The sequence below is a fragment of the Aspergillus fijiensis genome, assembly GCF_003184825.1.
Source record: "Aspergillus fijiensis CBS 313.89 unplaced genomic scaffold BO72scaffold_15, whole genome shotgun sequence".
Taxonomy (NCBI): Eukaryota; Fungi; Ascomycota; class Eurotiomycetes; order Eurotiales; family Aspergillaceae; genus Aspergillus; species Aspergillus fijiensis.
This window is the reverse complement of record NW_024468991.1, coordinates 332,683-356,246: the sequence shown is the minus strand read 5'-3', so window position 1 is coordinate 356,246 and position 23,564 is coordinate 332,683. Positions and strand designations below refer to the sequence as shown.

The 23,564-nt window shown below is 55.5% G+C and overlaps 9 protein-coding genes across 9 annotated transcripts; 3 read left to right on the top strand and 6 right to left on the bottom strand.

The window, feature by feature from the left end:
- The first annotated feature begins 328 nt into the window (after positions 1–328).
- Positions 329–1,145, top strand: BO72DRAFT_446680 (uncharacterized protein). The gene is made up of 2 exons (XM_040944351.1): positions 329–452; positions 514–1,145. The coding sequence occupies exon 2, from the start codon at positions 522–524 to the stop codon at positions 882–884; it is 363 nt and encodes a 120-aa protein (XP_040802923.1). The 5' UTR covers positions 329–452; positions 514–521; the 3' UTR covers positions 885–1,145.
- BO72DRAFT_446678 (putative flavin containing polyamine oxidase) lies at positions 946–3,083 on the bottom strand. The gene is made up of 6 exons (XM_040944350.1): positions 2,937–3,083; positions 2,859–2,889; positions 2,670–2,807; positions 2,571–2,621; positions 2,265–2,517; positions 946–2,198 (listed from the first exon to the last, which is right to left on the bottom strand). The coding sequence occupies exons 1-6, from the start codon at positions 3,047–3,049 to the stop codon at positions 1,189–1,191; spliced, it is 1,596 nt and encodes a 531-aa protein (XP_040802922.1). The 5' UTR covers positions 3,050–3,083; the 3' UTR covers positions 946–1,188.
- A 1,118-nt stretch (positions 3,084–4,201) lies between these two features.
- BO72DRAFT_526457 (uncharacterized protein) lies at positions 4,202–7,026 on the top strand. The gene is made up of 8 exons (XM_040950035.1): positions 4,202–4,732; positions 4,789–4,841; positions 4,901–4,923; positions 4,989–5,131; positions 5,228–5,511; positions 5,645–6,043; positions 6,147–6,257; positions 6,335–7,026. Exons 1-8 carry the CDS (start codon positions 4,669–4,671, stop codon positions 6,536–6,538), a joined length of 1,281 nt encoding a protein of 426 aa, XP_040802921.1. The 5' UTR covers positions 4,202–4,668; the 3' UTR covers positions 6,539–7,026.
- BO72DRAFT_457497 (putative C6 transcription factor) lies at positions 6,974–9,187 on the bottom strand (the record flags this gene model as incomplete). Its single annotated transcript, XM_040946341.1, has 6 exons — positions 6,974–7,448; positions 7,517–7,852; positions 7,952–8,149; positions 8,181–8,332; positions 8,384–8,971; positions 9,062–9,187. The coding sequence occupies 6 exons, from the start codon at positions 9,185–9,187 to the stop codon at positions 6,974–6,976; spliced, it is 1,875 nt and encodes a 624-aa protein (XP_040802920.1).
- A 1,289-nt stretch (positions 9,188–10,476) lies between these two features.
- Positions 10,477–13,300, bottom strand: BO72DRAFT_467349 (NCS2 family permease; the record flags this gene model as incomplete). Its single annotated transcript, XM_040946831.1, has 5 exons — positions 10,477–10,501; positions 11,490–12,016; positions 12,069–12,173; positions 12,226–13,146; positions 13,211–13,300. The coding sequence occupies 5 exons, from the start codon at positions 13,298–13,300 to the stop codon at positions 10,477–10,479; spliced, it is 1,668 nt and encodes a 555-aa protein (XP_040802919.1).
- Positions 13,301–13,331: 31 nt separating this feature from the next.
- Positions 13,332–15,729, bottom strand: BO72DRAFT_506558 (MFS transporter; the record flags this gene model as incomplete). The annotated part of the gene is made up of 4 exons (XM_040949231.1): positions 13,332–14,050; positions 14,112–14,243; positions 14,314–15,300; positions 15,404–15,729. The coding sequence occupies 4 exons, from the start codon at positions 15,727–15,729 to the stop codon at positions 13,813–13,815; spliced, it is 1,683 nt and encodes a 560-aa protein (XP_040802918.1). The 3' UTR covers positions 13,332–13,812.
- Positions 15,730–16,040: 311 nt separating this feature from the next.
- Positions 16,041–17,201, bottom strand: BO72DRAFT_353469 (serine hydrolase domain-containing protein; the record flags this gene model as incomplete). The annotated part of the gene is made up of 1 exon (XM_040940708.1): positions 16,041–17,201. A coding segment is annotated over one exon (1,161 nt), but the record flags the coding sequence as incomplete, so codon positions are not given.
- A 337-nt stretch (positions 17,202–17,538) lies between these two features.
- BO72DRAFT_374310 (MDR family MFS transporter) lies at positions 17,539–19,409 on the bottom strand (the record flags this gene model as incomplete). Its single annotated transcript, XM_040941128.1, has 4 exons — positions 17,539–18,614; positions 18,662–19,094; positions 19,146–19,175; positions 19,233–19,409. The coding sequence occupies 4 exons, from the start codon at positions 19,407–19,409 to the stop codon at positions 17,539–17,541; spliced, it is 1,716 nt and encodes a 571-aa protein (XP_040802916.1).
- Positions 19,410–20,681: 1,272 nt separating this feature from the next.
- Positions 20,682–22,583, top strand: BO72DRAFT_60827 (zinc finger CCCH domain-containing protein). Its single transcript, XM_040950562.1, has 5 exons — positions 20,682–21,052; positions 21,104–21,151; positions 21,205–21,505; positions 21,554–21,861; positions 21,911–22,583. The coding sequence occupies exons 1-5, from the start codon at positions 20,855–20,857 to the stop codon at positions 22,559–22,561; spliced, it is 1,506 nt and encodes a 501-aa protein (XP_040802915.1). The 5' UTR covers positions 20,682–20,854; the 3' UTR covers positions 22,562–22,583.
- Positions 22,584–23,564: the final 981 nt, after the last annotated feature.

Below are 23,564 nucleotides of genomic sequence, written 5' to 3'. Positions count from 1 at the left end.
TTCGTTTCCTTGCTTGAAGTCTTGATTCGTGGGTGTTGGCGGGGAGAATGCGCAAGGGAGGAGAAACAGTAGGAAAGTGGAAGCTGGGGGTTGGAGGGTTGGCGCGTGTCTAACACATGCATGCATATCTGCGGCCGGCGCCTTTTTTTTCTTTCTGTTAATTTTAGCATACTGTATAGACTTTAGCGTAGCAAAGAATGCATATCTTGGTCTTTTTTGCTTGGATGATACTCGGTGCGTACGTAGGCGATATGAGTAAAGTGAAGATTTTGACTTTGTCCCTGGCAGATTTCACTTCCTTGCTTCCAGACAACAACCACACAATCACAACAACGTTTCGTGGAACAGAGTCCCCAAGGCAGGGGGTATATAAAGGCCACATTCCCCAGCACACTCTCCCAGCAATTCAGACCAACCCTCCTACCCAAGTCCGAACCAAACCATCCCAGAAAGTCAGTCCCCCCCCCCCAACCGCCTCCCACAGTATAAGGTCAACCCTAATTCCCTGAAAAGACATTAAAATGAAGCTCACCACAATCCTCCTCCCCCTCATCACCACGGCCACGGCCACAACCACCTGCTACTCGGGCGCGCCCACCAGCGAAGGCACCAACTGCCTGAGCAAGCTGGCGATCAAGAACTTCTGGTCGCTGCAGTACTGCAATTACCGGTGGAACGTCAACTACGGGGACTGGGACAAGTGGATCAGCAACAACGCCAGCCACGTGGAGCGCGGCCGGGTGGCCAAGACGGGGGTGTTCGGGGGCATGGAGGAGTGCCTGGATGCGTTCAAGGAGGTCGTCGAGCCGTGCTACGACACCGCGCAGGGGGCGTACCTGACGACAGCGAATGTGAGCCTGGAGGTGAATTGGTGTCAGTGGTGATTTCTTCCCTTTCCTCCCTCTCTCTCTTAAGGAGGGGTATGGGTTGGGATTTCAGGGGGGCGAACGGAAGTTTGTGGGGTGGTGGTGTTTGTTGATAGTCGAGGGGAATGGGATATAGTTATGAAGGTCATGAAGCTTGATGTGATGTGAACGCAGTATACAACAACGGGTTACTTGTGAGAGGTCAACAGTGTCATGGACGTGGTATAAGATACACCCCCTACTAAATACACACCACAATGAACTTATATACAACTCCCCTAACTTCCCTACCTCTACCTTCATCTCATCGGTGGCGACACGACTAATCATCATTGAAGTCGTAGAAGCTATTCGCCGTCCACCCATCCACCGCCGTATAATCCGCCAACGGACTCGTGCCATGCAGCACCTCGTACCGCTTCCGGCCCTCACAGCTGCCCGTGTAGTTGCCCGCCAGACACTTGCCGCGCAACAGCCGGCCGACCTCCTGCGCGGCCGCGCGGCCCTCGAACCAGGCCCCGTGCAGGTACCCAAAGTAGCCGGCGCTGGTGGCCTCGCCGGCGAACCACACCCGGTCGACATTGGCGCGCAGGTTCTCGTGCATCTCCAGCGTCACGGCGGGCGGCCAGTTGGAGTAGGTCCCGAACGCCCAGGGCTCGGTGGACCAGCGCGGGTAGTGGAAGGCGACGGGGTCCGGGACGGTGACGTTGGGGAACATGGCGCGCAGCACGGCGAGGGCCTCCTGCTTGGTCTGCTCGTCGGACTGGCGCTCGGCGCGGTGGGCGAAGTCCTGGGTGACGGTCACGAAGATGATCCCGCTGTCCTCGAAGAACCCGGGGGTGCTGAGGGACTGCCAGATCGGGTACCAGCCGCGGGTGACGGGGTCGGCGTACAGCAGGTACTGCGTGTCCGCGGGCCAGAAGGTCTCGTTGAACTGGAAGAAGATCTTGGTGTACGTCGCCATCGTGAAGGCTTGGATGGATTCCTGCTTCCATTGCGGCAGCGCCGGCGAGAAGCTGACCGCGTCCGACTGCTGCAGCACCCCCAGCGAGAAGGTGGTGATCGCGTACGCGGCCTGGTAGCAGTCGCCGGACGCCGTGGTGATCGTCACCCCCGTGGCGGTGTAGGTGATGTTGGTGACTTGGGTGTTCAGGTGCAGGCGGCTGTCGTTGCGCCGGAGGAAGGTCGACGCCATCCCCTCGATGATCGTGCTGAACCCCCGCTGGTCGGTCACGAAGTTGTCTTCGTCGCTGAAGCCGTTGACCGTCAGGTTGCTGCCGGCGCAACCGAAGACGAAGGAGCTGTCGGCCGGAGTGTAGGCGTCTTCGAAGTCTGGGGTGGGTGTTAGTGTGCTACTCCAGAAGGAAAGTCGTCAGACCTCATTTTTGGGGAATTTACCCCAAGACCACCAGTCCACCGCCTGCGCCTCCATGTCTGTCACCTTTGGACGCCACCCGGCCATTGCAAGACCGGTCTGCGCCGTGGAATCCTGCAGGTTGTCCGTCAGGATGACGCCCGCGTTGGCGTTGGCGGTGTCGTAGGCGTCGTCGTACTCGTCCAGCAGGTAGGAGTAATCGCTGTAGCCATTGTGGTTGTAGGTTGACAGGTTGCTGTAGTTGGAGTAGGTGGTCGAGAGATTGTACACTTGGGCCTGGGACTGTGAGCGTCGTGCGCACTGTGCGTTGAGACTGCTGGCTAACTCACCAATGTCCATACGGGATTCTGCGGACCCCCAGGGCTTCCAAGACCTTGCACCTGCACGAGTCAGCGAGGTTGCCGACAATACCAAGCGGTCCGACCCACCCAGTTGCAGCCATTTTCGATGATATACGGCTTGCCATCCTTCTTCTTGCCGAACGGCTGGTGCCACGCCCGTCCTCCAATGCGGTCATTGTACTCGAGAATCAGAAAGTCGTTCATCGAGGCGTTGTGCAGCGCTTGCTGTTGGAGTTAGCTACTCCTCGATCCACTGTATGGTCGGTTGACACCTACCGCAGCAGCAATGCCAGCCATACCACCACCACTACACCAGTCAGTGACGTTCCTCTTCGACAGCAAGAGGCGACCTACAGAATAGCGACGGTGGTCTGCTTGCATTGGCCCTGATCACGAGCATGAGCCACATGGGCAGCGGTGGGCTGGACAGCCCACGCTCCGAGAAGTGCCAGCAGGAGAGATCGCATGGTGCGAAGGAGAAAGACGGTGGGTGAGGGGCAGCTGGGAGAGAGAAAGGGAAAGAAACTGGGCAGTCGCCAACTTTTATAGCATGCTAATTCAATAGCTCCGGTGAGCCACCGGGTTCATCGACCTACCCAAAGCTGCAGAAGCTCAACACGGGCTGAAGAGCTCCACCGACGGGGATGGTCAACTTATCACACTTGCTTATCGGGGTTCTAAGCATATTTGGGCAAGTCCAAGCGGGTCCGGGAAGAACCACGGATTGGAGAATTGAAGATACGCTTGGACTTGGCAGATTTGGGTTGTGGGGGGAGGGAGAATCAGTGAATCGGTGGTGAAGATGAGGGGGATGCCCCTGAAGCGGAAGAGTCGCCGATTGAGACATCGGCCGTGAGAAGAGGTATCAGATCATATTCCTGCATGCTGCATCGTCTGCGAGCTCAGATTCCCTGGCTGTACTCCGTAACTACATCGTACACCGTCAGCGACAGGTACAATCAGTCATGCGCTGCAAGAACCTCGGCGATCATCACCACTAGTCTCACTTCTCACCAACTTTTCCCCGCCTCAAACCAGGGCAAACCCAGCCGAGTTCAGCTGTTGCCCGCTTCCCTTGGTCTTTTGCCTCGCAAGCTGCTTACCTCTTTGTCCCGTCCAGGGGAAATGGGTTGCTCGTCCCGTTCCTGAGAATTAATTAATTAATCACTAGAGCTTTGATGACGGCTGATAAGAGCTGGCCTCGGAAGAAATCTCCAATCGGTCAGATGCTTATCAGCGAGGGTCAATAATCTACGTAATTTGTGGTTATCGCCGGAGGGTTGTTGCTTGTTCGACTGCAGTCATATGTTCGGAGCTGTTTTCCTTTTCTCTTCTCTTCCATGAGCTATTTATTCTTTTTTCTTTTTCATTTATTCTTCAATTCTTCTGGTTCTCTGCACCGCAATCGTACTGACATCACCTGGTCGCTCGTCGACTCCACACCCAGAAAGCGGGGACTGCGCCCGCCTGTGCCACGGTTCATGGAGAATTGTAGTGTAGTTCCGACGAAAACAGTAGTATAGTGGCAGTGGCAAGTCAGCTGCAAGTACTGAACACAAGAGACATTTATCTCCTGCAATCATATCCTCCACATTGTCTCTTGGGGGGTGGAACAGCCTCCACCATCACCACCGTTGACAAGGGTCCTTGGGGTCTTGACAAGGCTGTGATTGTCTCACACTCTCAATAGTTAGGCAACAATCAACAAACGACCATCAACAACCAGCATAATTCCACTCTTCCCATCTCCATGAACCCAAACCGTCAAGATATCCTTGACAGGCCCGGCCCACAGCCCCATGCGAGATGACAGACAGCGCCAGCACACGCAGCACACGCCGCCCGCGGGCGCATCCTCGCCGAAGCCCTACAGGATGAGCTCGGCTTGGCGCCACGATTGGGCTTCCTTTTATTCGGGGGATTCGACTCACTAGGTACGGCGGCTAACTGCGCCGCCAACAAGGCTGGTCTAGCCTGCAGTAGGCTGTCAATCGAGCCTTTTTGTTTGTATATAAGAAGAGGCAAACCATCACCAGCCTCGCGATGGGCGCCTAGTTCTGGGTGTGCCTTCAACCCTCCGCGCGCGATGGAGAAACTCCGCACCAGCTCGTCGGCCGACCGACCGGAGACGAGGATTTTCGAGGAATGCGGTAAGTTTTCCTCTTTGCTTTTTTTGGCAATCCAGACCTGGCTAACCAAGTCACAGAGCCAGATGACTGGGTAGAACGGCGCATTTCGCTGCTTGAGTTGGATGCAGAGGTCACACACTCTCCCTCCACACAGCACAATTGAGCAAACAATACTCACAATCTCAATAGACCCCGCGCTACTCGACAATAATGTATTCATTCATCCAATTCTGTCCCACTCCCGCACCCACCAGAAACCCTGACATCAAGAAATTAGCTTCACCTCGACCACGACCCTCAACGAGCCCTCCCATCTGCCCCTCTTCCCCGACCGCTTCCAACCCATCATCACCGAAGACCTGAACGGCTCCTTCGACTGCGAGGACATCCCCAACGAAGCCGGCCAATTGATCCAGCACAGTAAGCCAGCCAGCCAGCCAGCCAGCCACTCCCCCTCACCGCACCCCCCATTCATATACCCTTCCCACCACCACAAAAATAACAGACAGTCTAAAGGATCATGGTCCACCTACAAAATCAAACGCGTCGTCGAACCCCACAAATACCACTGGACGCAAGCCACCTGCTACGTGCACTGGGACCCGACCACCAGCCACCAGACCGTCTACTGCATCGACCTGCCGCTGGCGGCCCGCATATTCCTGAAAGCCTTCACCCCGCCCGCCCGCCGGCGCGCGCACGACCCGTACGCCTGGCACGCGGCGTTCGCGACGGCGTTGATCCCGGAGTACGATCGGTCGATATGGGGGTTACGGGATCTGGTGCGGGAGATTGAGAAGGTTAGTTGGCCCTTCCTGCACTTCAAGGACCAAAACAAAAAAAAAAAAAAAAAAAAAAAAAAAAAACAAGCGCTACAAGACACAAGACCCCAGCCGTCCGTGATGCAATACTTATAGAGTTGAGGGAGGATAGGGCCGACTCAACCCCACGGCCCTGACGCCGGATTTCTTCCCGCACCTGCACGACATCGCGCGCCACATCTTCCACGCCAACGAGACCCTCGAGGTGGCCCAGCATACCGTAGAGAGTTTGGTGAGGGAGCAGATTCGGTCGGCGGGGTTGTATTCCCCAGCAGCAGCAGCAGCAGCAGCAGCAGGGATACCAAATCCCACTCCCACTCCCAGCTACAATGCCTCGTCGCATTATAATCACAGCTACAACCACAGCCACTGCGCCCCAGCACCAACCACAAGCACGCACCTCTCCACTCTCCAGACCGAACGCGCTCTCCGCGCCCTCGCCAAACAGCTCCATGCGCTGCACACGCGCAGCCGCTCGCTCACGGAGCGGTTACACAATGAGATCAATCTAGTGCGTGGAGGCCTTCCCATTCTGCTTTTTTTTTTTTTTTTTTTTCTGGAGATTGTGTTGATCTTTGCACTGGTCTTCTCGCTAACCAGAAAGTGGGGGTTAGGGGTTCAACCTCGTCTCTCAGCAGTTCGGCCACGACACCAAGTCCGATTCGGCGATGATGAAGACCATCGCCGTGGTGAGTATGGTCTATCTGCCGGGGACGTTTGTGTCGGTACGTGGGTCTTTGTTTTTTTACACATTAAGCTTTGAGAAGGAGAGTTGTTCTGGAGCTGATGGCTGACGGCTTAGGGCCTCTTCGGGACCAACTTCTTCAACTTCACCGACGGCGACGAACACACCTGGTTCATGGCAGGCTCGTTCTGGTTGTACTGGGCGGTGACGATCCCCCTGACCCTCGCCACCATGGCGGTCTGGGCTTGGTGGCATTACTTCCTGCCTGCAAAGAGAAGAACCAGAAAGATGCCGGTGAGACAGAGGGTGGAGACGGTGTGAAGGATACGCAATGCCCGGGAAGGGGTTACTGACGGGTGCAATGAAGTGATGACTTGGATGATCGCGGGTTGGAGATCATAGACAGTGCATTGAGTTACTCTGTAGGATCGATCCGGGCAGACATGATGTATAATGAGTTATGATTATAAGATGTTAAATGATGGTGCAATAGCTACTAATTCAAGATGGCAGTGATTCAGAGACACATGAGACAAATGCTGAATCGGGAGCCCGCAAGTAGCTGGGGTCGAATCCTGAGGAGCGACCGGCTACTAGTCGCTACAGTCCAGGTCCAGCTAATGGCAAGGCTCAAGATTCAGTCGTAGACCGGCACACAGGCCGGTCGGTTCAGGGCTCGCTGGCCCGTTGAGGAGGGATCATTGGATCCTCTCGGGTATCAAATTGGGCATGGGCAAAGGAGGGTTTCAGGCCACCTCATCCGGCGGGACTGCTTTCCTCCGCCCCATCGGGGGATTCGTCGACTCCCGACATCGGGGTGGTGGCTAGTGGTAACAGGAAAGTTGTAAAGAGAGAGGCGGTCTCCACGGGCAAAATCACCCCTTGAGCCTGGGCGGTGGTGCGCACGATCCCCAGCAGATTCCTCCCACCGTCCCACCGTCGTGTTAATGATTTGGCGGCAACGGAAAGGGTGATAAACGCCTCTCGGTTGTCGGGCTCGTCTAGCCCATCCAACAGAGCGAGAAGAGCCCCCAACAGACAGGAGCTATTGCTGACCGGCATCCGCTCCACGCCCCAGCACGAGCGATGAATGCATGTCAGATGGGCAATGTTTCGCGCCGCCGAGAGCCGCACAGCGCGGGCGTGGAGCCCAACCCGGTCGGTCGGCGAAGGCGGTGTGCCGGATAGAACCACTCCATACAGCGTCAGGACAATCAGGTGGTAATACATGCTACATCCCTCGGTAAGTTACCAGTCGAACCAGATCGAACACCATGGACTCATAGACTATGGACTCACTGCAGACACAGGATATGAGGCGCTTCGAGTCGCGTGCCTTTCAAGCATGCAGGCCAGTGGTCTGCGCAATGTTGGAGGTGTTCATGCAAAACAGTTACCCGCGCGGCAAGATCGGCGCGTGGCGGAAGCTCGAATAATCGAGTCACCTCGTAGGCAATGGGAGTCAAGTTCGAGAGAGCGATGAACAGACAGTCCACATGACCAGGGATGCCAGCGACCGGGCGTGGATACGGCTGCCATATGTCATCTGGGCCGCCCTCATGGCGCAAGGGTGGGAGCCGGTGGCGGTCGGGTAAGGGTATCGACGGGCGGCTCCGGTCGGTCAGGGCATGGATCCTGGCCGACGCGTCAGTGGAGCTCCTTCATCAGGACCGGGCGCATGGGGGCGATGGAAAAGGAAGAGGCAAAGTCAGAATTCGGGCGAAGGGGCCGTACGTGGCGACGTTGAATAACCCCCAGACGGTGCGATTCAGCCCATGAACCATCCGCAAGGTATCCAGGTCGGGATTTGCGGCGAGGGTGGAGTTCTCCTGCAAGAGTTCTTGCAGTGCGTAGGCAAGCTGGTTACGATAGATCCAGCCCTGACGGTCGCGACCGGTCCGAGCAGCACTACGTGGAAGGTCAACCCAGGAACTTGGTTGGAGGTGTCGTCCAAATGACCTACCACGACCATAAAATCCCCAAACCCTGCACGGTCGGCAACGTGATCCGCCCGGCTTCCTGGTCGAGTAATCGTTTCGCTTCCTCGTAGAAATGAGCGCCCTTGGAAGCGGCATCGCCGGGGATGGTGAACGCGTCCGGATAATCCGAGTAGGCCTTATCTGATTAGCTCGGCGTAAAGCCACCACGAGACCTGTGCCAACCTACACATGCGTCGGCGAGGATACTGTTGACCAAAAACGGAGAACAGAAGCGCCCTGACCGCTTGCCGGTCTGCATCTCCCGCAAGAACAGGTCCCGATCGATCCAGTTGCGGAAGGGATGCGACCAGGTAAACCAGAGCGATATGAGATGTGAAACAAAATGGGAGTCCGGTACTACAACGGTCCAAGGATGCGCCGGTACGAGGTACCGTGGCGAGTCGGCGGCACGCTTGGCTTCGAGCATGCGGCGCATAGGTCGCGAGCGGTCGGAGGATTGTAGATGTTGAACTTCGCGACTCAGTTGAGCCAGGTCGGGCGTCAACTCCATTTCCGACTGCGGGATATGGAGGTGGATGTGTTGGCGGATCTCGTCGAGGGTGGGATCGGTACGGATGAGGTCGATGAGGGGCATGACATGGCCATTGCCACTTTCGCGAATAGCACCCACGAGGCGGACCAGCAACTCCTCCTTGTCGGCCAATTCATCGATTTTGCGTTTAAGAGCGCCCCGGCGGCGCTTGTCGGCGCTCTTGTCGAGAGTGCATTCGACATTGCTTTTGACGCAGCTGGCACAGGGCACGGATCCGGTACACTATAAGTCCGCCGTTCGGTTAGTGTGCGTGCGAAGGGAGAAGGGAGAAGGGCAAAGGCGAGAAATAATGGAGGAGGATGAGCCGCGCACCTTTAGTTTCCGCGCTTTGCAGGCGGCACAAGCAGTACCAACATTCTTTCTGCGCTGATGGTTGTCGAGAGCAGCATTGGCACCAGGAGGGGCCGGAGCCAACGGGCGCGACTTAGTATCGGACATGATGAGGATCCATGACTAAATCGCACGGGGAGAAGCAGAAGGTGGGGAGAGGAGGAGGAGAAAAAGAAGAAGCAAAGGGACGACGGCGAGAGAATATAGAGCGAAGGAAGGGGATGAAGGAGGAAGGAGAGGTCAAGGAGGAAGTGAAAGGGTCGAAGATAACAGGGCGCCAGAATCGCAAAGATAAGAGGAGGAAGAGGGCAGGATAGTAGAAGAAAGAGGAGAAGGGGAAGGAGGAGAAAGAGAGGAGGGAACCGCAGGAGGGAAAAGATGGATATGCATGAATGTGTGAATGGGGTGGTGAGTGGTAGAAGTGTTGATTAGTGGTGGTGTTAGTTTAGTAAGTAAGTACGGAAAAGTAAGTAGGTAGTTCAGGTTGGAGTAGGAGTGAGCAGCCTCAGAATGGCAGATCCCGTGCAGGAGAGGAGAGAAAGCAGGTCGATCCAGCGCGAGGGAGGGGGAGAAAGAGGAATGACGGCGGACGATTGGGTGGTGGGAACATCCCTTCCACTCGATTGGGACCAAAGTGGATAGTAGGTAATGGATTGAAATGGATGGACCTCAGTTCAAACCAAAAGGTGGAGGAGGGAAAGAAAGTGGATCGACCCGCTTGATGCTCGATGCTCATGCTAGATGCTCATGCTCATACTTCCAGTTCCTGTATGAATGGGAGAATACTCTGTACTTTGTGTAGACAATAGACAATCGACAATCGACAATCGACAATCGACAATAGACGACAATAGACCGACACGGATCATGCAGGCAAAGAACTATTGACTCCAGTTGCCTGTAGGTACTTGATAGGTATTTATTCAAAATGCAAAGGCTCAATTCAGTCACAACTACAGTCAGTCTCTTCTCAGCTTGTACAGTCCATACGGTAGTATGTAGTAGATCTGATCCATGTCGACGCAGGTTGCTGGATTAGGCAAGTGGCAGCATTCGGGCATCATGGGTCCATGAACCATGAACCGTGAACCATGGGTACCCCGTAGTCATACTCCGTACGTCTGAAGCCAAAGCAGGCTGGAAAAGTACATCCTAAGTCCATCCATCCATTCATTTGCTAGGATAACTCCTTCTCAGCTGGGAACTATTCCCGAGATGATTCCTTCCTGCCGGCCGAACCGAATCAGGAATGGGGGGCAAATTCCGACCCGAAACCGGCAATGCTGGAGCACGCTGTTGCATCTGACTGGTGAATTTCCCAGTCACGGGACTAGACGGCCCGACTCCACTAAGCCACTTTCAGGAATCAACCTGTCGCCTACTATCTCCGCTGCTTTTCATTGGGTGGCAGATGGTGCCTGGCTATATCCGCCGGCCGATCGGGTTTGCCAACAAGGTTGAAAGGTAAAAGTTAGGGAACATTATCGAACTGATTCATTCGATATTCATCAAATTCATTCGACCATTCGACTCAATCAAACAAATTCCTAGGCGATCGTCACTCCCACACGGTCTCGATCCGAGAGCAAAAAAATGTTGAGGCCCACTACGTTAGTAGTCAGAACCTCAAGAGGACGAGAGACACCGAGAAAAAAACAGGTTTTTCCCCCCTCTTACCCCAGTCGGCGAGCAGTGCAGCGACCTATTGAGGTCTTAGACCGGTCGGATCTCAACTCTCTCGACTTGCGCACCGAAAGAGACTCCCTTCTTTTCACTCCTAGGCCATAGGCTATAGTAATTTGGTAGCTCGGGCTTGCTCGGCACTTGGACGCTATATCGACGATTAAATTGGGGCCAACACCGGCATTCACTCCTACGTACCTCATCATTCGCTCATCGTGGTTCATGCTACCTACCGGAAATCATTTCCTATGGCCGCCCGGACCCAACAGTCCCCATAAAGTATCAGCCACCAGGTGAGGCCTAACTCGATACGGGCCAAAGCGCCCTAAAACCACCAGATTGTTCCGTTCCTGCGTGGAAATTATCATCGGGAACTCTCTGGAGGGGTTTGATTTCCGTGGGATTTGTGCCGATGGGTGTGGCAAAAGGGGATGCTCGTGACAAATACTCATAATTAGTGTTATTATTATGACGCTCATGTTACATATAGAACCGGTAGAGCTGAGTCCTCATACGAGTAAGTGAGGCGGAAGTGGCGAGGCGCCGGCTAGGCGCGGCAGCGTTGGACGCGGACCTGGAAGACCTGGATTGTGGCCTCAGGCTCCAAGGTCACATGTCGTGTGTTTACACCGGCTGTGGCTTCACATCCACCACTTGCTTCTTCTCCCGTGACTCCTCTTCCGTAGACACCACCGAGCGTCGCTCCTCCTCCTCTCCTCCAAACGACCGATCCATCGAATCGTCACGCCAAAAGTCTTTCTTACCTCGCGCCGCCCGCTTCAACCACGGAGGGAACAGCCCGCCGGGAATCCGCCACGTCCATGGCTCACTCTCGTCCAGGTTGGGCGGCACCAACCGCCCGCCCGTCACCTTCGCCAGCACCCACGTGATGCCGTTGATCGTGATGTAGCTGCAGATACCGGCAATCAACCCGTACGCGATACTATACGTGAACGGCATGATGGCAATCGTCAAGAATGCCGGAATGGCATCGCCGTGGTACTTCCAGTTGATCTGCGTCGCCGCCTGCGCCATCAGCGCCCCGACGATGACCAGCGTGCAACCAGTCGCCCAGGGAGGGATCGAGGCAAAGATTGGCGAGAAGAACACCGAGATGAAGAAGCACAGGCCCGTCATGCAGGATGTCAGCCCCGTCTTGCCTCCTTCTGAGATACCGGCTCCACTCTCTACAAAAGCCGTCACGGGCGGAACTCCAAATAGAGACCCGATCGAGATCGAAATGGCATCCACCATCTGGGGACAATTAGCGTCAGAGCGCACAGAAATAACGACTGAGGATACTCACATAGGCAATAGAGCTGCCCTCGAAGTCCTGCGTGACCGGATCAATCGTGCCTGCATAGCGCGCCATCGAATACAGCGTTCCCGTCGTGTCGAGAATGTCGACATACTGCTGCTGTTAGTCGTGTGCCCTCACCAGCCGTTAGGGAATATTCACGTACCAAGAACGAGATGAAAGCCAACCCGAACTTCGCGCCGTGACCACTGATGTTCCACTCCTGCGCGACGAGCGTGCGCGTGATGGGATGGAAGGTCACCACCTTCTTGAAGAAGTCGAAACGGCTGTCTCCGATCGAAGAATGAGGGAAATAGGTGACATCGGTGGGGCGGGGCCACGAGATGATAGAGACAAGGAGGATACCCATGATGATAGCACCCTTGACTCGGTACATCATGAGCACGACGGTGAGCACACCACCGCAGAAGATACCGATCCACATGGTCGGGCTGCGCATGACGGCGGAGGAAGGACAAGCACCAGTGGTCGCATCCTTTAGGCTCTCGGTACATCCTGCCAGATCGATGGGCACACTGGTGCCGCCCGTCACAAGTCCGATACCCGCACTATAAGTGAGGCCGATCAAGGTCAGATACAGTCCGATACCCGTGCCGGTGGCCAGCTTGATCGAGGCAGGTAGCGCACGGGCCAGCCATTGTCGGATACCCAACAGCGTCAGAGCCAAGAAGACGAAACCTTCCACAAAGACGGCCGTCAAAGCGATTCCATAAGGAATCAAACCCGATCCGTGATATCCGACCACTGTGTATGCGAAATAGCTGTTGAGACCCATGCCTGGGGCGAGTGCGACCGGAAGATTGGCGAAAAGTCCCATGCAGAAGGTCGACAGGGCCGAAATGGCAGCGGTCGCGGTAACGACATCGCGGTTGACCTCCTCGACGCACAGTAGGTACTCCGTGTTGGTGGCGCAGAGATCGGACATGCTGTCCGCGGGACAGACGCAGGGACCACCCGATTCGGAGGTGATGGTCGCGTTGACACTGATGATGTACGCCATCGCGAAGAAGGTGGCGAGACCGGCGCGGAGCTCGGTGAAGAAGAAACTACCCTTGCGTTCCTTGGGCTAAGGGAGGGATCAGTCACGTTCGCGATGCACCGCTGTGCATCCACAAAGTGCCACCACTTACATGGCCCGAGTTCTCCAACCGGAACCATCTCCCCACGGGGCTGCGAGCCACCGCGAGATTGGTTTCATGCACCCAGTTCTGCAAACCCATGGTGCAAGGCGACTGTCAGTCTATTGCAAGACAATCTGCTGCGAGACAAGCTCGAGGAATGAAAATTAAAAAAAACAAGACAACGCTGACAGCTTTCCCCCCAAGCCCGGGGAACCAGGGATTATATGTGGTCTGTCAGGCAGAAGCGGCGAAAAAAATGTCGCGGGAGCCGGGGAACGAGGCCAAGTGATAAGCACCCGCACGCGATCGGGAAAGCAACGTGTGGGAAATTTTCTCCTTATCATCTTGGCAGCTTGGCAAAGGAATGGATCCAGACTGGACTGGCTGCTCTGTCCATGGGTGGCGTGCTTGGCAATTCGCCTCCAGGCAATCAGCATCGTTGCAGTGAATATCTCCTGATTGTTATCGGCTAGGGTTACTTCGCTAAGCGGCGGAAAAACTGGTGGCCAGCCTTGGCAACCGCCGGAAAACTGCAGGCTAAGAAGCAACTAAATGAGCAACCAAATGAAGTAGGTTTCTAATCTGTTACGGAACATTTTCACGTGTGCTTATCAACAAGCTTTCTCCTGGAAGACTACGGGCGATGGCGCAAATTTACTCTTTCGCCGCAGTGCTGGGCCATACAGGATGAATCCCAGTGGGATGGGAATCATGATCGCGGCGAGGCATCCCAGTAAGGTGCCTGCCCATTGCACCCCCAGGTTGACGAACATCTGCTTGGCGAACAAGGGGAAGCATGCGCCCACCGCGGACCGGAGGATAGTGTTGGCGGCGAACACCGAGGCAGCACTATAGTAGCTCTCGTCAGCTGATGACTTGCAGGGATGCAGGGACCTCCTCATCGACCCACAATTGCAGATAAGAGTCAATAAGATAGTTGAAGCACTGCAAGAAGATGCAGTATATTCCGAAGCCGGTGAACACTCCAGAAGCGGTTGGGGCCATCCAGTGGATCGACTGTGTCCAGCCCGTCCAGCCGTACCTGTCGCAGCCTTCTTTAGCTATTATTCCCAACTCGGTGATGACTGCCGGGGGGGGGGGGCTTCCCTTACCAAAATAATCCGATTGTGAACGCCGCACCGCCTACAATCGCCGGGGGTAATCTCCACTCCGGCACCGGGACGTCTCCGTTGGCAATCAACTTCTTCGTGTAGCTCCCCTGACTCATTAACACGTACGTCCCTCCGGCAAACTCGCCAATAATCAGCCCGATGAAGGGTAAACTGCCCACCCCCAGGTTCATCCCATGAATCTCCTGAAACACCACGGGGTACGCCGACAGCAGCGCATACATCAGGCCATAGATGAACGACATGTACAGGGTGACCAGAAACACAATCGGCTCGGTAAAGAGCATCCGAAACGGGCGGCTAAAATTGACGGTGATCAGCTCGCGCAGATCGATCTCCACCTCGTCCTGCTTGGCGTGAATGCCCCAGTTCCGGGTCTGCCGGCGCACGATCGCCGCCTTCTGCTGCAGGAGCGCGGGCGCGTACGTCTCGCGGTAGAAGAGGAGCAGGAGCGTGAACCCCAGGAAGCCCATGATGCTGGCGATGTACATGGTCCAGCGCCAGTGCAGATAGCTCATGGTGATGAATCCGCCCGTGAAGGGCGACGCGAAGGGTCCCACGAACACGGCCATGGCGAACATGGCGATCGCGATGCCGCGCGTGCGGTTGTTGTAGATGTCCGCGAAGGCCGCGGGGACGATGGCCAGCGGGCTGGCGGCGAACAGCCCCGCGAAGAATCGCGTGAGCATGATCGTCTGCACGTCCTTGGCCGTCGCCGTCCCCATCGTGAACACGCTGTACCCGAAGATGCCGGCGGTGATGGGCCAGCGGCGGCCGTAGAGTTCGGATAGGGGCGCCCACAGCGTCGGGCCGGCGGCGAAGCCCAGGACGTACAGGGTCACGCCTAGGACGGCCACTTCGGTGCTGATGTGGAACTGTTCGCTGATGGCGGTGACGGTCGAGGAGAAGATGGCCGAGGCGAAGGAGGAGACGAATGTCACGTAGGCTAGGATTGCGGAGAGGAGGATTCTGCGGGATGGTTAGGGTTTGTGTTTTATGGAGTGCAGCAGCAGCTCAGACAAGCTCGCACCCAGATCCATGCTAGTATATGTAGAGGCTAAGAATCACTCACTTCGTCCCCGTTGCCCAACTATGCGGATGCATCGGATCCTTCTCGTCGAGGAACTCGACGACATACTGATCCGGGTCCGGGAGATGCGGGGGAAACTCCTTCCCACCGCCCATGGGGAGCCATTGCTCGCGCGGCGTCCGGGTGCTGCCTCGGCGGGAGCCGACGGTTGATTCATGGGTGAGGCGGAGGGATTGGATGCGCGAGATGGCAACGTTGCTCTGGGTCTGATGGAGGCTGGTGCTGGGGGTGCGCACGGGTTCGAAGCTGGGGTGCTCGGTTGGGATGGTGGAGAGGGAGGAGGCACTGGAATGCGGGGATGAGGGCATGGTGATTTGGAGGGGGAATGCGATGGGGAGATGGGCATGAAAGCGATGTTCTGCGATTGGGTTGCATTTAAATGATGCCCATGGTGACTGGGAGAGCAAAGTGGTGGTGTCATCATTGCGGGAGAGAGCCACGGTTCGATCACAAAGGGACGGTGTATGTAACATGAGGGCTGATCTTGGTACGGATGAGGGCTGCACACAATATACCTATCCAGAACGAAGCTATCCTCAACATCCCAGCTCCTCCTCTCCCACAGCATATATCAACTAAGTATTCTATAAACTCAACCCATCTACCACGTAGCAGCCAAATACCCGTCCAACGCGGCATAAATCGCCTTAACATACTCCCTGGCGCGCTCATTCTCCGCCAACCCCATATCCATCTTATTCATGGTATACGTGACGGTGACCCCCCTCTCAACGTCCATCAACCCCAACGACCCGCCCCAACCCGTCCAATATCCCACCCTCCTTCCATCAGGCAACCAACTGGGCCCCGAAGGCCTCGCCATCGCCATGCCCACCCCAAACGTGACCGGAGTGCCCAGCACCAAATCCACGCCGGACACCTGCTCCTGAAAAATGAGATCGACCGTCTCCTCCTTGAGAAACCTTTTCCCGCCCACCACCCCCTTGAGGGTCACCACCTCCAGAATCCGATTAATCGCCCTGGCATTCCCAAACCCATCCGACGCCCCCATCTCCGCGTGCCGGAACCCCGGCGTGACCGGACTATCCACGCCGACCGCTCCGGCGGCACTCGATATCGCCCGCCCCGCCACACTCCCCGGCTCCAACACGGGCATCTCCCACTCCGCCGGCGGCGGCGGCACAAGCGCCGCGATCCGCGCCCACTCGCGCTCGGGGACATCGAGAAAGAACCCGCCCGCCGCGCCGAGCGGCACCACCAGCTCGCTGCGGATGAACTCGCTCAACCCCCGGCCGGTGACCTGCCGAATCAACCCGCCCAGCAGGAACCCGTACGAGAGGATGTGGTACCCCGAGGCCGTGCCGGGCTCCCACCAGGGGGACTGGGCGATTAGGCGCGCGGTGCAGGCCTCCACGTCCAGGATCTCCGAGGCGGTGGGCCCGGGGCTGTCCCACCCCGCCAGGCCGGAGGTGTGGCTGAGGAGATGGCGGACTTGAATGCGCGGGGAGGCCGTGAAGGCGGGCCAGTAGTGGCTGACGGGGGTGGTCGCGGAGAGTTGGCCGCGGTCGATGAGGAGGAGGGTGCTTAGCGCCGTGATCAGTTTCGTCAGGGACCAGACGGGGACGAGCGTCGTTTCTTCCCAGGGTGCCGGAGGGGTGGAGGAGGTGGCGGGGCTGGCGGTGCTGCCGCCCCACAGGTCGAGGACGGTTTCGCCGTTGATGCTTACGCAGAGGGAGGCGCCGATCTCGGTGCCGGTTTGCAGGTGTGTTGAGAAGAGGGCGCGCACGGCCGCGAAGGCCGGGTGCGAGGTTCCTTTGACGGTGGGGGTGGGCATTTGGGTGGGTTGGGTGGGTTGGGTGTTGATGAGAGGGAGCAGGAGGAGAGAAGAAGGGGATGAGGGAAGGAAGGAAAGAGAGGAGGAATGAAAGGGAAAAGTTAGAAATATGTGTATAGATTTCTGCTTGGAAATGATGTATATGTGTACTGTATGAACTGACTGACTCAATGCATCCTCAAGGTTAACTTGTTGTTTGTCTGGGCTGAGGTGAGATTAGACGAGGATCTGCCTCGGTTTATCCTAGTTCGGATTAGCTGGGCCACGAGGTAGTTACTAGTGCCACCATGATTCAAGCTAAAGCTACTCTTCTGTACTTCATCTAGACCCGACTCTTAGCCATCTCGACGGCATCGTCCAGCCGGCCGTCCTCCACAGCCTTGGTCGGCTGCGCATCCCCCAGCCTCAAATCCTTCAACGATAGACTAATCAAGAACCCGAACCCGGCAACAGCGGTGTACAGTACCCAGACCCAGCTCAACGCCTTCGTCAATGCATCTAACACCACCTCCCGCTCCTCGCCCTTGGGCAACATCTTCACAAATGCCTCCGCCGCGGTGGACGCTGCCACAATCTCCTCCGCCAGGGTCTCACCTAGCACCGCCGCCATCGTTCCCTCCTTCGTGCTCACCACATGGCCATACACCACCGATGCAACCACGACCGACACCGCCGAAGCGAGCTGCCGGATGAAGGAGAAGGTCGCTGTTCCTCGGCCCAGCTCCTCCGGTTTGGTGTTCGCCTGCAACGCAATCAGCGTCGCCTGAAAGTTCGGCCCAATGCCCAGCCCCACTACCACCTGAAACAGAATGATCCGCGGCCACGAAGCGTATGACTGGAGGTCGATGTAGAGTCCAAAGCCAAGGGTCGTGAACAGCATTCCCAGACAGATCGCCTCACGCGATCGGCCGGTACTCCGCATGTAGAATCCCCCCAGCCCGGACGAAATTGAAAGGGCGACGACGAGCGGGAGCAGGTACACGCCGCTCATGAGGGAGCTGGCGAGGAGGACGTTCTGGAAGTAGACGGGCAGATAGAAGCACCCGCCGATAAACACGGTGGCGTGGCAGAAGTTGATGAGGAGGATCGTCAGGTTGTAGGGGTTGGAGAAGATGGTGATGGGGATGATGGGCGTGCGGGCGAATTTCCACTCATGGAGGAGGAAGAGACCGGCCGTCACTAGCCCGAAAACGATGAGGCAGATGATTGTGGCGGACGACCAGGGGTACTGGGAGCCCCCGAATTCGAGGCCAAAGAGGAGCATGAGTGTGGCGCCAACGATCAGGAAGAGGCCGGTCCAGTCGATGGCACGAAGGCCGGCTGCGAGCGGGGTGAGCGGGGCGGTATCGAGTTTGAGGAAAAACAGAAGACCGAAGAAGGCGAGGCCTCCGATGGGAACTAGATGAGGTTAGCGATGTAGCGATGGCGGTGCCACGAGCACGTACGGTTGATGTAAAAGCACCAGCGCCAAGTCGAGTAGGTGGTGAAGGCGCCGCCGATGATGGGTCCGATGGCACCGGCGATAGCCCAGGTTGCCCCAAAAATGCCTAGATACGCCGACCGGCGGCGCACATTAAACAGATCGGATACGCAAATATTGGCCAACACAGTAATGCCTCCGCTCCCGACTCCCTGTATGGCGCGGCCCGCGATGACCATGGCGACGTTAACGGCCACGCCGCAGATCAAACTCCCTCCCAGGAAGAGCACCACGGAGATGATGAGAATGGGCTTTCGGCCCCAGATGTCGCTGATCCGACCCCACAGTGGGACACACGATGCATTGGCAAGAAGGTACGAGGATGCGATCCAGGAGTATGCGCTGTCGGAAGCTTTGAAGTGGGCCACCATTTCTGGTAAGGCCGTCGAGACAATAGTCTGTCAGGGGTAAGTGTGGTTATCCATGATACTCAAAGAGAAAAGCCTTACAATGTCCAATGCTGCCAGAAAGACGCATAGCTATGCAAGCATGTTAGCGATTGTTACATAGGGTTGTGCTCGCACAGGTGCTCGTACACTCAGCGCTGTCATCACGACAGCGATTCTCTGTTTGCTCTGATGGTCGGCCGGCGAGTCATCCTCCGCTGTAATCGGAGGGACATCTTTGCCCACAGTTGACTCCAATAAATCGTGCTCATCTTCCATTTGCTGGTATGTACGGGGAGACGATCCTTCCTCCGTCTTGACAGCCATGGACTGAGTTTAGGGGTAAAAACCTGGAATGAATGAAACTGAAGGATAGAACGAACGACAAAACGAGGGACGATTGCTTGAGTAAATGAGTGAAAAGTATGATGGCGATATTAAAGTCAAGAAACATTGACACAAGTGTCTGGGAAGGCCAACCCCCGCGACAGCGACAGGCCACGAGGGTCGAGAAGTTTCGGATAGCCGAAGCTCCTTGACAGCCCATCTGGAAGCATGAGAAGCCCCACTGGCTCGATCGAACCTGGTGTTAAACCTCCCGATTACGGATGGCGATTGGTGGTATCTGCCTAGGCCCACTAGGTGTATATCCACCCGACGTCATTTCATGGCGCCTGGGAATGTTTTCCAGGCTAAGGCTGGGGGATATCCTTAAGGGGTAAATAGGCGAGTTGCCTCGGGTAACAATGAGGAAAGTACGTGTAAGGGGGAAGTCGGGAGAGGACTCATCCGCCGTGGTAGGAGGACTTTCGACACAGGAACATTGCGTCCCATGGTGCAGCAGATGTCCGCGGGGCACTAGATGTGTGTTCCTCGAAACCTTGATGAAAGAATCAGAATCAGAAGGAGACGACGGGCATGGAGAAAGTGAGGGAATCCACAGAAAAGACTTTCGGCTCAGTAGCCATGGCTTGCCCGGTGGAGCACGATGAACGGGCAAAGCCTGACCAATCCTAGGTAGCTGAATATTGGAGTGTGAAAAAGTCTGGGCATCTTAGGCAATGCTCTTTCAAAGAGTGATGGTGGCTGAGCTGGTCAGGGAACCTTTAAGATGGCAGACAAAAGGTAGGTAGGTATTGAAGATGAAGATGAAGATATCTGGGTGAGTGCATAAATCTAAGTTACTTCACTAAGTGGGCGGGTGAGTCAGCAATCCCGGATCTATGCAGCACGTGATACCTCTCCTCAGTACTCAACCAGGAGATGCTCAGTCAGGTGACTACCCCGCGAGTTTCTCCGACCGTCTTTGCCTGGTGGCTGCCTGGTGGCTGCCTGGGTGCCTGACCGAGTCTTATCGATAAGGCTCCAAGCGATTGCCAACACAACAAACAAATTCACCTGCTGCCTTGGTCCATCACCGCACATGCCATGCCATCATCATTTACTCTCTTCACTCTCTTCCATGACATCTCTCGGGCATCTTAAGAGCAGTCAAATTGAATCTAATCTGTTTCAATTTTGTCGCATTCGCTTCTGAATGTCTGTGACCGCCTTCGCTATTTTATCTTTTCTGTCCCCCAAGCATATTCACCACGTCGGTTGAATGCCTGGCGTCCATCAACACACCTCTACTACTTCACGGGGCCGGCGACCACCCCTAGTAGTCCATCCAGCCTCGTCTCTTCGTGAAAATCTATCTGACAATCATCAACCATCAATTCCCTCACTCCAAGTTCCCCTCCCAGTCTCTGTCAAGCCTACCGAAGACCAAGATGCTAGCAGATGCCGACATAAACGCTTTGGACAGCCACCTAGGCACCATTGTCCGCGAAAACCAACAACACCACGACAACCTGCAAAACTTGCTTTCCAAGTTCCAAGAGCTGCTCGAAAGCTACAACAATTTGAAGAGTGATTACGAGGAGGAAAAAGAGGGACGGGAGCGTTACAAACGGTTGGCGAGGGGGCAGGTATGCGGGCTCCAGCTTGTGCTTGGCCAGCAGCTAAAGGGAAATACCTAGGAACGGAACCCGTTTGTGTTGGTCCTAGTTGACGGTGATGGCTACCTGGTATGCGTGCATATGCTCTGTCATGTACGGCACCTGACTGATAAGGGGCCTAGTTTAAAGAACACCTGATCAAAGCTGGAAGCGATGGAGGTATCACGGCTGCTCGACTCATACATGACTCGATTCGCGAGTTACTACATGACCGCCTTGGGGGTCACGCGGACCAATGTCGGATCATGGTTCGCATCTATGCCAACGTCCTGGGTTTATCCAAAGCTCTGGCGCGCTCCGGACTTGTGGGCCATGAAGCCCGATCGTTATCGCCCTTTGTAGCCAACCTGACAAGCTCCCAAGATTTGTTCGACTTTGTCGACGCAGGGGACAAGAAAGAAGCGGCTGACTACAAGATAAGAGGTCAGCCTGTCCCTCCAACTGCCACGTTCTGTTCGCTGACCGAGATAGAAATGTTTCGGATGTTTGCTGACAATAACCAATGCAAGCATATTTTCTTCGCCGGGTGCCACGATGCCGGGTACCTAAATTTACTAACCCCCTACCGTGGACGAACAGATCGTATCACCCTTCTTAAAGCGGCCGGGTTCCATAATCAGTACAATACTCTAGACTTGCCGGTCAGAGAACTTCGGGAGGTCTTCATGTCGACATCCTTCGCTGGTGTTCACGCAAGGGAGTCTCCAAGTCAATCTCAGAGTCAATCTCAGATCATACCGCCCTCGCCTAGCCGTCCGGTCTGTAAGCATTATCAAAAAGTAGCACCCACCGTGGCCCAAGTGTTGTGCTGAGCTAACGTAGCTACAGGGCATTTGCAGGTATGGAAGCACATGCATCAAGCTCCACATACAACCAAATCAACAGATATCTAAAGTCCCCGACGATACTCCATCAATCTTTGACCGAGAAAATTCGTCTCCATCCCGAACTCACGAATACTATGCAGCCAACCTGCCCACCACTACCGACCCATTCTATGGGACTCATGTGCCTATCAACAAGACTGGGGATCGCATTGATACCTACTGTGCCGCACCCTCGCCTGAAGCGCGGGACCAGTACTCTCGTCGTGCCAGGTTGCACCGGCCTTGCAATAACTTTCACTTAGCCGGATACTGTGATACTGTAAACTGCGAATTCGACCATGGCCCCATCGAAATCAACAGCCGCAGTGTGATGGCCCACATTCTACGCCAGCACCCGTGTGGCGCCGGTCTCACTTGCCGATCAATGAAGTGTTTCCTCGGCCATCACTGTCAGAAAGACGGATGTCGGGGCACCAAACCGTGCAGATTTAACAGGCATGCTCATATGCTGGACCTGCACATTGCCAAGTGGGTGCCAGCCTTGGAGAAAGAAGACGTTGTCGCACCCTCCGTGAGCGATGCATCAGAAGAAGCTAGCCCGGTCGACTCCGACAACACCTTCGCATATTCAACCAACGATACACTATCTTGAAGCGCTGAACGATCTATAGTGATCGGTGCATAGAGATTCGATACTATATCCGAGACTGGAACGATCGTAATGGAGACATAGGTATTAACACTAAGATGGAATCATTAACTACGCCGCCTGCATTAGGTCGTTCTAGGGTCAATATGTAAAACCAGATTACCTCAGGTACATGGAGGTAATAATGCGATAGCCCAAATTTGAGCATAAATGAAATCGTTCCTCTGGATGTTTCCCACGTTATCTGACAGTCAAATGCCGACCTTTTACACGGACCATCAGGAGCCAATTTACCTTGAAACTGTGCCAGGCCTGGCTGACTTACAGACACTAACAACCCCAGGATCCTGCTTTGCGGTGGGCTACGGGCAGCAGCTCCCTTGACGGCCCTGAAATCGCCTCCATGCAATATTCCCATGCAACGCTCAATGTATTCTCGCATTAATATCCACCTGAACCCAGGTCGATATCTGACCCCGCAAGAACAATGTCTTTTTGACACTGGTGGATACAAAGAAAGCACTAAGAAGTTTCTCTTGCGACCGCCTAATCGTTCTTAGTGTTTCACTTTACCTGAGCACTTTCTTTTCAAAATTTGAGGGAGTTTACCGGCCCACTGATTGTTCTTGACGCTTGGTCGAATTAGCCTACTTCTTTGAGTTCTGGCACTTTCGGCTGGAAGCCAACACTGGCTTGGCTTTGTGCTTTCATGCTGGATGACGTACCTCGTTTGCTCCAGGTCCGCCATTAAAGAGCAGCGGCTGTGATCTCCGAGTTGCAAATGCTACAGAGCATTATGTCGTTCATATGACTTTCCTGACCCAGCCGGCTTTGGTCGTCACGATAAAGGAAACAGAGCTTCACCAGCGCGGCCCACATTGGCATATTTCGTCGAACAAACAAAGCAATGCCGTCCTCTCGCCTCTTCCAATATGAGGTTTGGGATTATATCGGGTCGACGTACTCCAATTCCTTTTCGAAGCAAAAGGTATAAAATGGACTCTAA

What these genes read in the sequence shown, in the direction of transcription:
- BO72DRAFT_446680 (XM_040944351.1), top strand. Translation starts at nt 522, where the DNA reads ATGAAGCTCACCACAATCCTCCTCCCCCTCATCACCACGGCCACGGCC.
- BO72DRAFT_446678 (XM_040944350.1), bottom strand. Translation starts at nt 3,049, where the DNA reads ATGCGATCTCTCCTGCTGGCACTTCTCGGAGCGTGGGCTGTCCAGCCC. An exon ending in CAGACCACCGTCGCTATTCT is followed by an intron (nt 2,890 to 2,936) that starts GTAGGTCGCCTC and finishes TGACTGGTGTAG; the next exon opens with TGGTGGTGGTATGGCTGGCA. An exon ending in TCGAAAATGGCTGCAACTGG is followed by an intron (nt 2,622 to 2,669) that starts GTGGGTCGGACC and finishes TGACTCGTGCAG; the next exon opens with GTGCAAGGTCTTGGAAGCCC.
- BO72DRAFT_526457 (XM_040950035.1), top strand. Translation starts at nt 4,669, where the DNA reads ATGGAGAAACTCCGCACCAGCTCGTCGGCCGACCGACCGGAGACGAGG. An exon ending in TGGTGCGGGAGATTGAGAAG is followed by an intron (nt 5,512 to 5,644) that starts GTTAGTTGGCCC and finishes GAGGGAGGATAG; the next exon opens with GGCCGACTCAACCCCACGGC. An exon ending in TACACAATGAGATCAATCTA is followed by an intron (nt 6,044 to 6,146) that starts GTGCGTGGAGGC and finishes AGTGGGGGTTAG; the next exon opens with GGGTTCAACCTCGTCTCTCA.
- BO72DRAFT_60827 (XM_040950562.1), top strand. Translation starts at nt 20,855, where the DNA reads ATGCTAGCAGATGCCGACATAAACGCTTTGGACAGCCACCTAGGCACC. An exon ending in AACGGTTGGCGAGGGGGCAG is followed by an intron (nt 21,053 to 21,103) that starts GTATGCGGGCTC and finishes GGAAATACCTAG; the next exon opens with GAACGGAACCCGTTTGTGTT. An exon ending in TCTGTAAGCATTATCAAAAA is followed by an intron (nt 21,862 to 21,910) that starts GTAGCACCCACC and finishes ACGTAGCTACAG; the next exon opens with GGCATTTGCAGGTATGGAAG.